The sequence below is a fragment of the Lytechinus variegatus genome, chromosome 6 (assembly GCF_018143015.1).
Source record: "Lytechinus variegatus isolate NC3 chromosome 6, Lvar_3.0, whole genome shotgun sequence".
In the NCBI taxonomy this organism is placed as follows: domain Eukaryota; kingdom Metazoa; phylum Echinodermata; class Echinoidea; order Temnopleuroida; family Toxopneustidae; genus Lytechinus; species Lytechinus variegatus.
In genome coordinates this window covers 27,336,235-27,353,959 of record NC_054745.1, presented here as the reverse complement: position 1 = coordinate 27,353,959, position 17,725 = coordinate 27,336,235, and the positions used below count along the sequence as shown (strand labels likewise).

The 17,725-nt window shown below is 36.8% G+C and overlaps 1 protein-coding gene across 1 annotated transcript in view; it reads right to left on the bottom strand.

The window, feature by feature from the left end:
* Positions 1-1,354: 1,354 nt before the first annotated feature.
* Positions 1,355-17,725, bottom strand: part of LOC121417672 (deleted in malignant brain tumors 1 protein-like) — a 35,917-nt gene continuing 19,546 nt past the window's right edge. Inside the window, exons 10-20 of the mRNA XM_041611406.1 lie at positions 15,984-16,091; positions 14,792-14,845; positions 13,883-13,912; positions 12,378-12,488; positions 11,452-11,496; positions 10,021-10,128; positions 7,081-7,206; positions 6,057-6,170; positions 4,448-4,678; positions 3,281-3,327; positions 1,355-2,169 (exon numbers count right to left, since the gene is read on the bottom strand). Coding sequence (XP_041467340.1) covers positions 1,993-2,169; positions 3,281-3,327; positions 4,448-4,678; positions 6,057-6,170; positions 7,081-7,206; positions 10,021-10,128; positions 11,452-11,496; positions 12,378-12,488; positions 13,883-13,912; positions 14,792-14,845; positions 15,984-16,091 — 1,151 coding nt within the window. The 3' untranslated portion in view covers positions 1,355-1,992. The remainder of the gene's footprint in view (positions 2,170-3,280; positions 3,328-4,447; positions 4,679-6,056; positions 6,171-7,080; positions 7,207-10,020; positions 10,129-11,451; positions 11,497-12,377; positions 12,489-13,882; positions 13,913-14,791; positions 14,846-15,983; positions 16,092-17,725) is intronic.

Genomic DNA, 17,725 nt, shown 5'->3' with positions numbered 1-17,725 from the left:
TTCACACACACGCACACACACTCCCTCCCTCTCTGTTTCTATCACACACACAAACCATATCTCTCTGTCCCCCCCCCACTCTCTCTCTCTGTCTCATATACACTCTCGATCTCCCTCCCTTATTATTTGTCTCTATTCTTATCACACACGCATAATACACATAAATTTGTTTAAGGTTGACCTCGCTCTCTCTAACTTAAACACACACGGACTCCCACCTTCTCTCTTTCACACCCCACACACACTCTATCACTCCCTCACTTTCTGTATCTGTTTCTATTACACACACAAAATCATTTCTCCCCAACCCTCTCTCTCACACACACACTCCTTACTCTTTATTTCTGTTTCTATCACACACACTCCCCTCACATTCATTATACACGGATGTATCCCACACAAACCCCCTTACATGCCTAACACACACCCACTTACTGTCCCTCTCTATCTTTATCAAACACACACTCTTTCCCTCTCTCTTTCACACACACACAAACCATATCTCTCCGTTCCCTCCGCCTCCCTCTCTCTCATATACACTCTCGATCTCCCCCCCTTATTCTTTGCCTCTGTTTCTATCACACATACACACATTCATAATACACATACTTTTGTTTATTCGCTCTAACTTAATCAAACACACACGGACTCCCACCTTCTCTCTTTCACACCAAACACACACTCTATCACTCCCTCCCTTTCTGTTTCTATTACACACACAAAATCAATCTCCCCAACTCTCTCTCTCACACACACACTCCTTACTCTTTGTTTCTATCACACACACTCCCCCCACATTCATTATACACGGATGTATCCCACACAAACCCCCTTATATGCCTAACACACACCCACTTACTGTCCCTCTCTATCTTTATCAAACACACACTCTTTCCCTCTCTCCTTCACACACACACACACACACTCCCTCCTTCCCTTTGTCTCTGTTTATATTACACACACAAACCCTATCTCTCCGTTCCCTCCCTCTCTCTCATATACACTCTCGATCTCCCTCCCTTATTCTTTGCCCCTGTTTCTAACACACATACACACATGCACACATCCATAATACACGTACTTTAGCTTAAGGTTGGTCTCGCTCCATCTCTACCTTTATCAAACACGAACTCCCCTTGTTTCTATCACACACACACACACACACAAACCCAATCTCCCCCTCTCTCTCTCTCTCACGCATATACACTCCCTCCCTTTACCCTATGTCTCTGTTTCTATCACACACATACACACACGCACACAACATTCATTATACAAGGACTGTTGCTGAAGGTTGACCTTGCCCTACCTTGCAACAAACGAACATTTACGAATGGTTTATTTTCTCGTTCACAATAATTTATTCAATTAACAAGAACAAAGAAACGGAGACCAATACCCGCACAGCAGCGTAATGGATTTACTCCTTTCTTGGAAAGAGGAATAAACTTAATTTACCATGAAATTACACGACAATATATCATTAATGTTTATATATTATATTTCTATTTACAATGTGATTGATGCCACAAATCGAAGTAATAATTTTAATTTGTTGTCTTGTACAGTACTTTCGTTCATCACAATCTATTGTCCCGGCGTCACGAATTATATTTATAAAAGCAATATAATTTTGTAGTTAATTGAGTGATCTGGTATTTTTGGTAGAGATTGTTACACACACGTGCATTGTAACGTCTTTTATGGACAGGCTTTAAGATGTCTTTGTGTATTCTTACTCAATAAGACAAATTAAAGTGAGCTGTGAATCTCTTTCATCTACTAAAGAACAAATCATGAGCCAGGACAAAAACATGCTTACAAAATCTCAAGTTGGGGAGTATCCACATGAATGATATAATTGTAACTGTAATTTTGTGTAACTAATTGTATATATTTGTGTGATGTAATTATGTGAAACTGTAATTTCATTTTGATGTGAACGTTGATCTAATCATCTAGCAAGCTGATGCATCTTTCCACACTGGGATATTAGGCTTCGGCTTGTCGAACTTGTCTTGCCTTCTCCGCAGCGCGAGCTCGGCGTCCCTCAAGGCGCTTCGCTTGGTCCTCTAGTCTTCGGGCTCTTTCCTGGTCGACCTCTTTAGGGACTGATCGGCGAGCTCGGCGCTTTTGTCCTTCAGCTGCGCGTCGTCGTCGGACGTGAACCTGATTTTTTTTTATATAAACAAAAACACACGTCATTGAATAGTTTTATCATACCACTATTTCCTTATTTACTTGTCTCGACAGGATTAGAATTCCGTGTAAAGTTCGAACATCTATCTCCATATAGAGCGGTGCTAAAAGTAGTGAGCACCAACAGAAAATGAACATATATCACGTGTTCTAGTTTTAGCATGTATCAGATATTAAATTGTTATATCAGGTGATTACATATTACATTCAATAAAGTAGATGGCAGGTTCGAATCCCACTTGTTCCAATTATGTCTGACTTGTGATTTTCATTACAGATTGAGCATGCAATCTTAAACACATAGGAGTAATGCCGAAATTTTGTTTACAAATTATAATTTCCTCCTATTTAAGCCTCTTTATTTACTATCTATTCTCCACGGCGTACTGCATTTGCATATTAATGAGTCAGAAAGAAGAGGATCGAGGGTATTTGAATTTCCAGTTCATCGTAATTTAGCCCTGAACCAGAATAGCCTGGTGGTTAAGTCACTGACCGGAAAGCACTAGATGGCAGGTTCGAATCCCACTGGTTTCAATATTTTCTGACTTGATATTTTCATTACAGATCGAGCATGCGATCTTAAACTCATAGGAGTAAAGCCGAAAATTTGTTTACAAATTATTATTTCCTCCTATTAAAGCCTCTTTATTTACAAGTTAGTAACTGTTTCTCATGGCGACCGGACACTCTAGTCTTGCTGTCTCCATTCAACACTCAGCATGAAAGGGTGCATGTTCTGTTAGGGTTCACCAACTTTTTATCACCACTGTCTGTTGACCCTCCTTAAAATTAATTGTCTCGATTTTTGTACATCATATTAATGCACATAATGCTATAAAATTCTAGTTCCTCTACATACAAAGAAAAATGATTCATTTTGACAATATATTTAGAAGACAGTGTTGTATTTCGCCTTACTCTCCCTTTCTAGTCTAATTTTCCCTTGGTTGAGCAACTTTTTTTTTTCGTTATTTTTAAGTCGGTATTTCTATTTTTTTAATTTTCTATAATTTATTTTTGCTCCCCTCCCTATATACGCCAGAGGTCGGTTTAGAGGTGGTCTAATACAAACACTTACCGGTAGATCCTGGACTTTCTCAATGTAGTATAGGCCGCCATCCAGTCCTGATTCTAAATAAAAATAAATCAACCAATAAATAGTAAAAAAATGTGAGAACGAAATTGATAGTAAATGCGATTTTTATCACGCCATTTCAATTTTAGTGAACGTTCGAGGCAACCAAAAGTTAATCAAAGAAGTAGTATTGACCAAATCACAGATAATAATAATAATAATAAAACACTGTCTATTAACACATAAACAAAATTTAATCCACCAGCGCTCAGGAAAAAGGTAAATCAAATTGATAGGACAATAAAATCAGGACAACTGAATTCAACATTGAATTATGATTGAAAAATGCCTTGAAATTATGTACCGACGATGCATAAAACACTCTATTCCGTTATCCTTATCACGATAAACGCTTGCTTTACATTAACACAGTGCATCCCACAAAAAAGATCCCGCCTGTGAAGCGAGATCATATCGCAATAATTGGATATGTCTCAATCAAACATTTAACATCTTGTAAGAATATATATATATATTTATTTGAGACCAAATATTTACCGAATTGATCACACACTGCAGAGTAAAAACAATATATTCTGAGGCCTGCCTGCCGGAAACAACTTGATTTGCGCGGAAACTCGCTCGTCTGCATCCACTCTCACTTAAAGATTTAGCACGATTAGTGAAAGAAAACTTAAAAAAGAATACAAGATATATGCTAACGAGCCATTCCTTTCTCACGCAAGGTCTGAGCGTCCTGGGGACCGTTTCATCAACAATTTTGTCTGACAAGTTGTCAGATCTGACATCTTTCCTTGATTCCGATTGGCTGAGATGCACTGTTACTATAGTAACTGTCGGATAAAATGGGACTTGTCGGATAAAACGTCCGACAAGTCCTTTCATGAAACGCTCCCCTGAACAAATCCCGACTCATCTTCCTGCACAGTGTGCTTTTGGCATTAACTCCCCAAACTCTTCTTGCTTATCTTTGCCCAAACTACTTGCATCATACATAATTTGTAGAAGAGAGGTTGGACTTTATGATGTAACAAAATGACAGACCTTTAAATCTTTTGGTTAATATGTTTTATACAATAACTTGGAATCCCGGTTTCCCTTTTTTGTAGGACGCACTGTAATAAAAAAAAATTAATGTCGTTGAAATACCTTCCACTGGGCAGAAGTAGTCCTTATCTGAGCAACAGTCGCCGAAACGTTTGCAGATATCATCACAGTAGCAGTCTCCTGATCTACATTGGTCGATCCCGCCGTCGCCGGTCTCGCCGCAGGAGCACATGTTTACACAGGTACCACTCTCAGGTTCGGAGGGCCAGTAGGAGTACGAAGGCCAATAGTCGGAATAGGAATCATAATAGGACCAGGAACTATAATCGTAGTCTGTGTATAAAATCAAGCAGTCACGTCGTTAATCAATCGAAAGAATGAATTATTTGAAGATTTGTTTAAGTCAATATTTATTCTTCAAACTGGAAACCATGGTTATTTGATTCTATACATGCTCGGATGGCCAGTAGTCGGACCTGGGCCCTGTTGCATACAAGTTACTATTATGGCAACTTTGCCATCCAACGGTAACTACCATGGTAACGCTAATAAACAGCCAATCAAAATCAAGGACTCCATGCAAGTTACCATTGCATGACAATGTTGACATAATGGTAACTTTTATGCATCGGGGCCCAGGAATCATAATAGCAATATGACCAGTGGCCCGTTGCTGAAAGAGTTGCAATTAAACGCAAGTCTAAAAATCATGCGCCACTTCATTTTCAACCAATCAAAAGCGCGCATTTTGGACTTGCGATTGATTCTTTGACTTGCGTTTAAATGCAACTCTTTCTGCAACGGACCTTAGGAATCATAATTGGCCCAGGAATCAAAGTATGAATAATCCGTTTCCTGAATAAAAGCGAGCAGCCACATCGTTAGTCAGTCGAAAGAATGAATTATCTAAAGCCTTGTTTTGGGTCAGCATCCATTCTTTAAACTGGTCACTTTAGTTATGCCGATGGAGAGAAATTGTGATCATTGAGATTATGTGCAGAATTTTTATTTCCCTGTATTCTGATTCACAACAGATCTTATTCAAATTGATTTTTACATGACTGAAATAGATTCTTTAACCCTTGTCATTTTTTCATTCGACAATTGTCTGTTTCTAATGTAATTCATATAGATATGTCAATAAGAACCGAAATGCTGTGTTTGAGACAACTCTCCTCATCAACCATATGTTTACATCGAATATTTCTTTCTAATTGGCGTTGAATAACGTTATACATGTAATGGGTTTTAAAAACGTCGTAATGGACTTTAATCTAACGATGTCACAAAACTTTTGAGGGTAAATTGCCAATTCGTCCACTCACCACATGATCTACTTTTATGTAGTCTAATGCCATTCCTTCCTTCTATAAAAATTTCGTCCAACGCGAATTGGGTACAACAGTCATTTGGTCAAATCACCATTTCATCTGTGACCATTTCGTCTCATAACCAGTTGGTCTAATTGCCATTTATTTTCCTTCATTTTGCACAATGAACACTTAGTCCAAGTAGACCAAGTGTATGGACTAAATGGCTATTCGACCAACTGATTATTAGACGAAACGGTGCGTGAACGAATTGGTAATTAGACCGTTTGGATAGTAGACGAACTGATAATAGCCCAAGATAGTAGACGGGTTGGCATTTGGGCGAAATTGCGTTAGACGAATCGGAAATAACTCACTTTAGGAGGGGCTTCAAAGCTTACCACAATACCACTCGTCCTCGCCATATAATGGGCAATCGACTACGCCATTGCAGAACTGGTCGCTCGATATGCACATGCCATCCGCGCATTCGAATTCTTCATACCATTGGCAAGCTGAGGAAATGTAAAGACATAAAAAATGTACCTCTGTCGAGACTTTCAAAAATCTTTCAAAAATCTTTTATATGCTTTTTTTATTTACCTCTGAGCTCTTTATGCGCCTTGAGCACTCTACAGAGGGGATTTGGCACTTTACAAGTCACATTATTATTATTATAGTTATAATTAAATTCTAATTACCATTAGCATGTAAAAAAACATTGTTCAGATATTTGAAATGAAAAAAAATCACCTTTTTAAAAATTTAATCATGTAGGCCTACATCATCATAAAGTTGATAAAAAATTGAACTAGTATGCTGAAAATGTTTTCAATATCATTTCCAAAATATTTCAAAATGTTTTCACATGCTTTAAAACGGTATAATAACGCATAATAAAATACTGATAATTGTGATGATGATGATGATAATAATAATAATACTGGTAATAATAGCATATAGAAATAAAGAAAATAATAATTATAACAATATTGATAACAATTTATATTGGGCGTGCTGAACCAATTATATCACGAGGATTAACTACAGCCCTAGCATGCTTATTCTATTCTTGAATGTCGCGTAATGACTGAATGCACTAAATTGCCTATTTCAAAACCCACTTTGCGACGCTTTCTGAATCAGAATCTATTGAAAATGGCCGTTAAATCACAATGGACGGATTAGAGGTCTTTGTCGAAATTTGTCGGACCGGGACAGCACATCGTGTTCTGATTCGGACCGGACAAAATACCGCACATAATATGTCGTTTGTTCAGTCAGTAAGTCCTGGGCGACACCGCCGTTTTGATCCTCCGATTTTCGACAAAGGCTGCATTGTCATGAACGGCCTTTTGATATATTATCTGCGTTAGAGAAAGCGTCTGGGTAGTGATTGCGAAAATGCCCCATTGTAAATCTTACTTGGTCCACAGAATGCCTCATCTGAGTGGTCGGAGCAGTCGACGTATCCGTTGCATTGCTCGCTGCTTGGTATAACAGCGCCGTCTGAGCATACGAAATGGCCTGCAGGATTTGGAGTGGGGTAATCTATGGACAAAAGGTATCGAATCATTAGAATTTTATTTCTTTTAATTGTTGTTTAGACATTTAGATTTACGGGCGCATCCCGACACAAGCACTTGCTTTCGGGGGTTTTTTTACGCCAACTAACACATAATTTACATACTGTATTTCACATTCATTGTTTTTCTATATTCATGATATACTAATGATTTGTATATTCTACATAAAAATGGATGTTTAATTGGAATTATTCAAATTCTTTATTGAAACATTCAGAGCCCCGTAAATAAAAGATAAGCGATTAATCGCTCGTTTGAATGAAGCATTCTGATTGGTTCCTAGTCAGTCTACTAAGCAAAACGCGCATGCAATGAAGATCTTTATTGAGTTTAGTTTTGAGTTTATTTATTTACTTAACAACAATATCAATAACGATAACAATGTGTTAACATCACAGCACAAACGTAACTATTCTAGTATACAGATGTAATTGCTAACATTATAAAGGATAAAATGAGAATACAAACGATAAATCTGAATACATAAAATGTGACATGCATTTATAAACCTAAAACAAATGTTTTAACAATTTTTAAGATCCACAGTTTCCAATATTGATGATTGAACAAAAAGATACGTATATGGTTGAATGTTGTTGTTAAGAAGGAACCAGAAGGTAGCACAAGTGCTAGTCGAGACTGATTCCTTCAAATCTTTGATATTTTACATAAAAGAAATATGTGTGAACAGTGAATAATGCTATAAATGTTGTTTGAAAAATCACCACGTTATATAAAACATATAATTAGAATTAGAGATTTATATAGAATACTCTTTATTCTATTGAAATATTTCCTATTCTCTTGTCAGAATTAAATTAGAGGGTTGGTTGTATTAAGGTAAGCAAATAATTCCTTTCTGAAAGTGTTCCTATCTCGATAGGCTTTGTCATTTAGCGACTAATCAACAACCTTTGTGTTACGAGTTCCAGATCTTGAAAGAGATATAGGCCTACCCTACCAACATGTATCTCGCACAACCAAGAACCGAGTATAAAAAACAGTCCTTTCCAGCAGCAAACTATTTAACTTGTTACCCGGTGTGTGTTTCATAAAGCTGTTCGTAAGTTAAGAGCGACTTTAAGAACGACTGGTGATCATTTCTTGTGGTAAATGGTACATACCAAACTGATTATTGGCTATGGTTTAGTGCGTAAGACGAGATCACCAGTCGTTCTTAACTTACGAACAGCTTTATGAAACGGTCCCCAGTACCAATTAAGGTATCTGGTTTACTTCCTATCTTTAAACGAAAGATTACAGTTTGTACGTATACTAGCTTTTCTAAAAGCTTAGAAAAGGTTGTTAATAGAGAAATTGGACGATAATTTGTTAGTAATTTTGCATTCCCTTTTTTAAATACGGCACTACTTTAGCAATTTCATCCTCAAAGGCACAGCCCCATTTAACAAAGACAGGTTAAAGATGTGAGCAAGAGGTTTCAATATGCCTTCAACAACATCCTTAATTTAACCATTTCCAATACTATCACACCCTGGACTTTTCCCTTTCTTTAAGGCACCTATTAAATCAAGAAGTTCCTTCTCTTTTATGGGCGAGAGGAAAATACTTTGCTCGTTTGGTGACTTAAGATAATGACGAAATTGTTTTTGAAAGTCTGGTATTTCCCTTGACAAATTAGGGCCAATGTTATATAAATAAGTATTAAATTTCTCCACAATAATTTCTCCACTTGATCATTGATCAAGTTGCCATTAACCTCCAACTCATTTATATTAGATACTTTTTGCTTTCCTTTGAATAAGATATTAATGACTTTCCATGTTGCCCTAATGTCATTATACGCAACCTTCAATCGATTAGCATAATATTCTTGTTTAGCAGTGCGCAAAAGTGAAGTGAGGATATTAATAATAATAATAATCCGCTTTTATATAGCGCTTAATACATCGGAACGACGTGTCTAAGCGCTGTACAGATATATTATTTCTATAACTGGAATATTTTCTTCGTGAATTTTCACATTTACCAACTTTATATTTGTGAAAAGGTCTGTTTGTCTTATTAATTGATCTCAGAAAAGAATGCGTAAATCCATGGCATTTTAGGCATTTTCTTATGACTAGGACGGTCCACAGATTGAAATGGGACATTATCATTATACAATAGCATGAATTTATCAAAAAAAGTATTAAATGAACTATCTACATCATGATCTGAGAGGACGTCATCCCATGTAGTTGCCATTAAAGCATTCTTAAACTTGGCAATGTTTTCAGGGCTATTTACCCGAGACCGTTTATTTGTAGTATCAATAAATGGACGCCTGAGCAATGCCATTCTGCTACGATTTGAAACTAATTTGGCCTTTGCCCCCAAATTAAAGGCTTGCAATATTTCAAAATGGTTATACTAGTATTCTTTCGATTAATTTAACCTCAAATGAAATGACATGTTCCATTTTCATAAAATGAGCAACATGCTATTTGTTCCAATATCGGATCGGATTTTTTAAATACTTTTTTTAATATATATATATATATATATATATATTAAATATGTCTTGTTACATTCATCTGCTCATTCTATTTATTAATATACTATTATTGCATTTAAACATATTTCATATTTTTTTGAATGGTCACTGAATATTATGTATTTATTTATTTCTCTGTTATGAGTTTTTTTTAAATGTAAATCCACATTGTTAGTCTTCGGATTTTTTGATGAGTATTATTTAATCAAACCGAATGGAATTTGAATAATGTTTTTCTCTAGATAAAAAAATAAAGATATTAGTAAACCAAATCAAACTTACCGCAATATTCTTCATCTTCGTTATTGAGACAGTCGCTATAATGATCACAAACCCAATAATGAGGGATACAATAACCATTGGAACAGCTGAATTCGTCAGGCATACATCCTTTAAAAGGTAAACAAAAAAGTTATTATGTTGTTATGTGTATTTAGATTCAGGCCTATTTATTAGGCTGATTTTGTAGTTGTATGTCGCATTTATAGACCTATATGTATATTATGTAAATAGGGAGGGGAAAATGGTGTATATAAGAAAAGCATTTGTATTTGGAGATTCTATTGGGAATTTTATGTAGATACCATTTTCTTTATTCTTCTGTTCTATATTTTTTTCGACATTTTTGCTTAAATTCATGTTTCATAAAAAATGGAAGGAAATGTGCATCTCATGTAAAATAAGAAAGCTTGTCGCATATGACGTCAAACATAATGAAACGAATATTCATTTCTCTCATTTTGTGATGGGTTCAGTATACCGTCAGCAATGTTTTCTTCTATACATTTTTTTTGTTTTGAATAATATTTTATATTCTTCCTCTTTCAAATCAATAAGTTTACAATCACAATCCATAAAAATAAAAATTCTTTGCATACAATCAAAGAAATAAATATCAATATCATTGTGATCACAAATATGTTTAAAATGATTACAAATGAAATTAAACTGCCAAATTTCTCTTCTATAACAATGGAAAAGCAGAGGGGAAAACCCATATCAATCGACAAAAAAACATACTTTGTAAAAGATGACTTTTCCCTGAATAGAAAAGAAATAATTTCTTTTGCACATATAAGTTGTATAATAATTTGAAAAAGGATAAGATTATTTTGAAGGTTAATTAGAGGAAGGTTATTAACCTAAAACGTCCCTACACACCCACCTTACTCCCATACCCCGGCACCCCCCCCCCCTCATAAAACTCATACATCCATCTACACACGTACACCCACACACGATGCATCCTGCTCTGGTACAACTATCTGTCTTTGAACAAATAAACAAAACAGAAATTTAAGCAACCAATACATCCATAGTATTCAGAAAGTTATGCATTGATTTGTTCCCATTTCCTTAAGTGCTCCCCAGCTTCCCCTTTTTAAACGCTATTTGATATTCCGTATCACTCTTCAACCAAATGTGTCACTTTTTGTACGGTTGGCAATATTCCCTGTTTTCTTGAACTAAAAATAATATACTTAATTAAAAATATAATAAAGTTTATTAAAGTTACTCTTGTAGTATTTCCAGATATCCCCATGAAAGTTGTTTTCCAACTGTCACTGCCAAGTTCATTCAGTTGAAATATTTTACTCATCTATTCCCATAATCGCCTAACTTCAGGACAATAAAAAAATAAATGTTGGTAAGACAACATTATATTTGTTTTAGCAGTCTCTCTGCCCTCAACGTTTGTTGATCTATACTTACCATAAGACTCGGTAGTTTCCGGTTCCCATGAATATGTCGTGTATTCTTAAAAAAACAACAACAAGAAATGACATAAATCCTTATCACTTGAATTACATTGCATCAGAAACCAAACTATATTCCAGTATCATCTTTGAATTTCTAAATATTTCTGTTACTATGTGTTGTTATGTAAGGCAGGGCCCCCGTGTACAATAATATCTCAATTAATGATGGGGCCACGCTGCTGAAATAAAACGATATATATATATGTATATATATATATATCTACCAAAGGGTAGATAGCTCTGGGGAACCTTGATTTAAGCTACGCCTACCATTGTTCTCTTCATCCATTTCTTTACAATATTTAAATAAAAAAGTTGCCAAAAGCTGTTGTACATGTAAAGCTTTACACATTTGTATTTCTTCTCCCATACGTGTACTGTATCAAAGCAATAGCTTCGATCCAGCTGACGCATGGCGGCTTGTCATTGTTCAAAACTCACCTTCACCCGACAAAGGAAAATATAATTGGTATAGTGTCGAAAATCTGTCTATCTGACGGTCCATCGGATCTGGCTCGCCCTAACCATTAACCCGTCTCTGTGGTCTAGTGGTTAAGGCACCGGCGTTCAAAGCTGGGGGCCCGGGTTCGATTCCCGGCAGAGACATTTTTTCGGCATCACCAATTTTTCCAAAGGGTAGATAGCTCTGGGGAACCTTGATTTAAGCTACGCCTACCATTGTTCTCTTCATCCATTTCTTTACAATATATATATATATATATATATATCTGTGTGTGTGTGTGTGTACCCATATATATATATTTATTTATGTACAAATATTTATATACATATATATATATATATATATATATATATATAAACATATATATATATATATATTTCTTTATATGTATATAGAGTTATCATAATAGATCGTACCACCACAATTTTGTTCGTCCTCGTTGTATGAGCAATCGTTGATATAATCACATTGCCAGTAGTCTGGAATACAATTACCGTTGTAGCACTGGAACTGATCGGGTCCACAACCTAAGTGATAGAGGGGGAGACCAAACAGAAAAGTAAATTTCCGATCGACATACACCCACTTCGCCTACTTCCCAGTTAGTCTCACGCCAGACGGTACATTGATTCCTAGCTTGCCAACACCTCACTAAAGATTGGCACCGGCCAGACTTTCACATGTCAGAAAGGGGATTTTAATCTAATTAGATGCTCTTCGCTCCACAACGCATGACGAATTCACGAAAGAAAATACATAGTCAAGTGCCCTTCATCACAAAACAAAAACCCAGAAGTCTTTGTCGAGTCAAAACGGTTCCATGACATTTGCTCCAGCGACAATTGCTCCAATGGAAAATCTGCACGTTCAGCCAAACATAACTCCTAACCCCCAAAACATATAGTAAACCCTAATCCTTAGCTTTGCATTATTGTGGCCAAAAAACCCCTCTAATTGCAATCATAATTTAACCTATGTCCTCTTAGATATAAAGACCAGAGCAAATGTAGCTAAAGCAAATGTCATGTCACCGTAAAAACAGCTGTTATGTTCAGGAATCTGGACAAATCATTCGTATTTTTCTGTCACCTCCGAATCTCAGGACTAAACTGCGTTTCCGGTTGGACAGTTCTTGACAAAGACCTCACTGGCTTTCATTATCAATACATTTACTGTGTTCTTGCATGCGTTCTGATCTGACGTAATCTTAAACCATCTGTGACTTATACATTTCACATCTTGACCAATTTAAATTCAAGTTTCATATGGAAGATTTAGAGAGGCGTTCCTCAAGGCTGCGCAATGTCACCAGATATTTTCCTCTGGAATCCTTTGCTGTGCCCCTCCAATGCTTTGTCTAATTCCGGGTCACGGTCCGCCACTGAATTTATAAATTGTTTGGTTTGTATTCATCATAGTCTAAGGATTCCAGAGGAAAATATCTGGTGACATTGCGCAGCCTTGAGGAACGCCTCTCTAAATCTTCCATATGAAACTTGAATTGCCCCTCAAATCAATTGTCTCCTCCGGGTCACTGTTCGCCACTGTGTAAGTTATTGTTTGGGGATCCGAACTCTCATAATAAGGGGTTGAGGATTTCGACTTAGTAAGGTTATCTGAAGGTTAATCCACACAGTGCTAATGGATGGTATACTTCGACTGTGGCTGTGGATAAATATTCACTTAAAATATTCATCTTAAAACTCGAGCGACGGTTATGCGAAAGCAACTTTGACGGTCAGGCAGTGAGGACCGTGACCCCGAGGAGACAAAGCATTGGGGGCACGGCATTGTTCACAAACAATGCAGTGCCCCCCCCCCCCAATGCTTTGTCTCCTCCGGGTCACGGTCCGCTACAGCGGTCAGGGATCAAGAATGAAAATAGCTCAAGTATTATATCACATGAACTTTATTTACGTACCGTATGTCTCTGTTGTCCATGGTGGCAAATCTAGAGAAAGAAAAGTTAAGTTTCATGTACCACACCACGATACACTACATTTTACTTATTAGTGACCAATTCATCTTAAAGTGTAAAAAAATGGTATACTGAGAAGTGTTCCACAAGGCTAAGGTGTTACTATTTTCTTTCATAGAACCCTGAGAAGATTGTTGATTACAAAGCAAACACTGACCTAAAAAAGTTTTATTGTCTGGATCTAGTACATAAACAACTTCGTTTCCGTCTGGTGTGAAGAAATTAAATTAAAAATAGCTGGTGTCTTTCCGCTACGGATACTTAAAGAGGAAATTCACCCTGACGATAAGTTCGTACTAATAAAAGTGGGAAAATTTTGATGAAAATCACATAAAGAATGATGAAGCATCTAATTTCTAAAGCGACGATCAGCTTCTTCTTATGTCGTGTAATATTCATTTCCCAGAAAGCAAATTTCTTATAAATCAATTTATAAAAAAATATGAAGTTAATTTTGTTATTTTTTGTGTAAAGGCCTGGAAAAATCATCTACTATATGACATCATTCCAAACTACCTTCTACAGCTTCGACAAATATTTTCATGTTTCTTGAAAAAAAAATCATGAAATGTGCATCATCTGCAATACAAGAGAGCTGGTCTCAAATGGCGTCACACATGAAAAATACATATTCATATATCTCTTTATCTGTGATAGATACAGTAGAACTTGACCAATATATTTTCCCCGGGTATTTTATTATTCTACATGCTTTTATTAAAACAAATATTATGGGCATGGTGAGCATTCCCATTAACGTGTAAACATTGGGCTTCTCCTATACCAATGAACGTGGAGGGCGTCAAAACTTTGCAGTTTGGCCACCCTCAACGTTCGTTGATCTATACTTACTATTAGACTCGGTAGTCTCCGGTTCCCATGTTGGCCATGAAGTCGGTGGGTAATCTTTAAAAAAACCCAAATGATATAATTCCTTATCAATTAAACTATTTTGCATTCGAAATTAAATTATATTCAAATATCTTCTGTTTACTTCTAAATATTTATACCTCCATCTATGTGTTTTTGCATGGCCCCATGTACAATTATATAGCATCTCGTTACTGATGGGGCTACCTTGCTGAACTAAAACGAAATACAAGGGGCGACTGAAAATACATAGAATGGATGATGATGATGATATGAGAACAAAATTTGGTCAATGAAGTCTTCAGCATTTCCCAATCCTACACACCATCTTGTACAATATTTACTCTTATTTTACAGGTACCTGTATCATATACACTGCAAAAACTGCGGTATCGATTTAACACCAGCCCGGAAGCTATATATGTCTACACCAGAGAAGTGTTAAACAACACCAGTTTGGAATCTAACCGATGCTGTTTTAAAACTAATTGGTGTTGTATAAACATCTATCTGGTGTTATACCAAAACTGGTGTTAACACTTCTCTGGTGTGGACATCTATAGATTCCGGGCTGGTGTTAAATCAACACCGGAGTTTTTGCAGTGTAGTCTCCAAGGTAAATGGCCAAACTTTTGTTGGCCTTCGTTGGGGTTGATGACATGGGGCGCTCTCATTGTTTGACTCCTCATTGGTCTCACGGTGATAAGGTTGCAAACCGTTCCAAGAAATTGGATGGGTTACTGGGGTTACCCTCAAAGAGTTCCAAGTCTCAGCTGGGGCCATGCTACTCTGCTGTGCAAACCCTTCACTCGGGTAAAGGGTCTAAATTGGAGCCTACTCATGCCTTATGTACTGGTCACGTCTTTCGGATGGTAACGTTAAAGGTCGGTCCCAGACGTAAATAATCATATCTCATTGATACACGTCTGACAAAACTCAAATACGCACACACACACACTGAAGGCCCTCTACAGCAAGTTTTGTATGTGCTAGCTAGTCTTTGCGTGGAGACACACTTGTTGATAAAAGTTTCAATCAGGGTCTGTGCCTACAGACTAGGGCCATGCCACCAAGCTGCAGAAACATGATAACAGATCGATATTTTGGTTTGTTCATTTATTTTTAATGACTCACCTGATATACAGAAACTTTGATTTTTTTTTAGAGATCTTACCACAATTGTATTCGTCCTCTCCGTAACTACAGTCGTTGTCGTGATCACATATCCAAGCACCTGGTATACATTCACCGTTGTAGCATTCGAACTGATCGGATCGGCAACCTGAGAGAGAGAGAAAGATAGAGAGAGAGAGGGACACACACACACACACACACAATAGAGACCAACCAGAAATGGGAATTCACGATCGGTCTACAGAAATTGTCCTATTCCCTGGTTGGTTCCGTAAAATTTTTGCTCTGGCGACAAATTGTCTGCTGTAAAGTCCACACACTACCGAAATGACCCACTTAATCCTTGGCTGGATTTAACGCTATACCGTATCCTAAACCTGTAAGCTAACATAAAACCCTAATGCAACCATAACCCTATATCTTGGAGGAAATAAAGCCCGAATTTATTGTCGCCGGAGAAAATGTCATGCCCCCGGCCATCCCAGGTTGGTCCATTGCCAGGTGGTATAATCCTAGCACGCAAGCCTTTGTGTAAAACCCTAGATTTACAATGTACTTAATCTAGAAAAGTGTCAGGTGCAGTTATTACACTGCAAAAACTCCAGTGTTGATTTGCCACCAGCCTGGAATCTATGTATGTCCACGCCAGAGAAGTGTTAAACAACACCAGTTTGGTTTTGGTCTAATATACTGTAAAAACTATGGTATTAAAACTGACACCAGTTGGTGTTAATAGAGGACCACACCCTGAGGTGTTAAAATTACACCCTAGAGATTGAACATAACAAGGTGTTGTAATAACACCTTTACATGTGACAATAACACCACCAATTTAACATCGGCGTAAAATAACTGGTGTGGTCCTCTATGTACACCGGTTACACCACAGTTTTTGCTGTGTACCAGATATGTGTTAATACAACACCAATTAGTATTAAAACAGCATCGGTTTGATTTCATACTGGTGTTGCTTCAACACTTTTCTCGCGTGGGCATACTTAGATTCCGGACTGGTGGTAAATCAACATCAGAGTTTTTGCAGTGCATGATCAAACTCCCTTTGAAGGCATCCCGATGATACAGAGACACTATTGTATAAACCGAAATCTACTGATACAATGCCAATATTGGTTTCAGTTTAAGGCCGTCGTTTTCATTTCTTATATCATTATATAGGCCTAATAGTCCTACTCATATATATGTTACTTGTATTATCTTATATTTTTCATATTGTTCATAATCATACATGTATATCACATTAGTATATTATTTTTGATGTGTGCTTTATGTACTCATTGTTTTAGGGATAAAATGAATAAATTGATTGATTTCAATTTCATGCGATTTTATTTAAGCTAATATTTTTAGTTGTGTATACAGTTTTAAGTCTTTATGTGTGTAAATTGTTATTTATATGTATTTTTTTAATTGTGCACACTCTAAGAAATAAAGGGTCAAAATTTAACCCCGAAAGGTTGATGCAAAATCAGCACCCTATAGGTTAAAAAATTGAACCCTGCGGTTGGGGTTCATTTTTGCACCCTGCGGTTTCAAAACTGCACCCCTAAATTTTAAATTGAACCCCTAGGGTGCGGTTTTGAACCCGCAGGGTGCAAAAATGAACCCCAAGCGCAGGGTTCAATTTTTGAACCCCAAATCAAAACTTTAAATTTTGAACCCCAAATCAAAGGTTTAAATTTTGAACCCATAGGGTGCTGATTTTGCATCAAGCTTTCGGGGTTCAATTTTGACATTTTATTTCTTAGAGTGTGCAGGACCCCC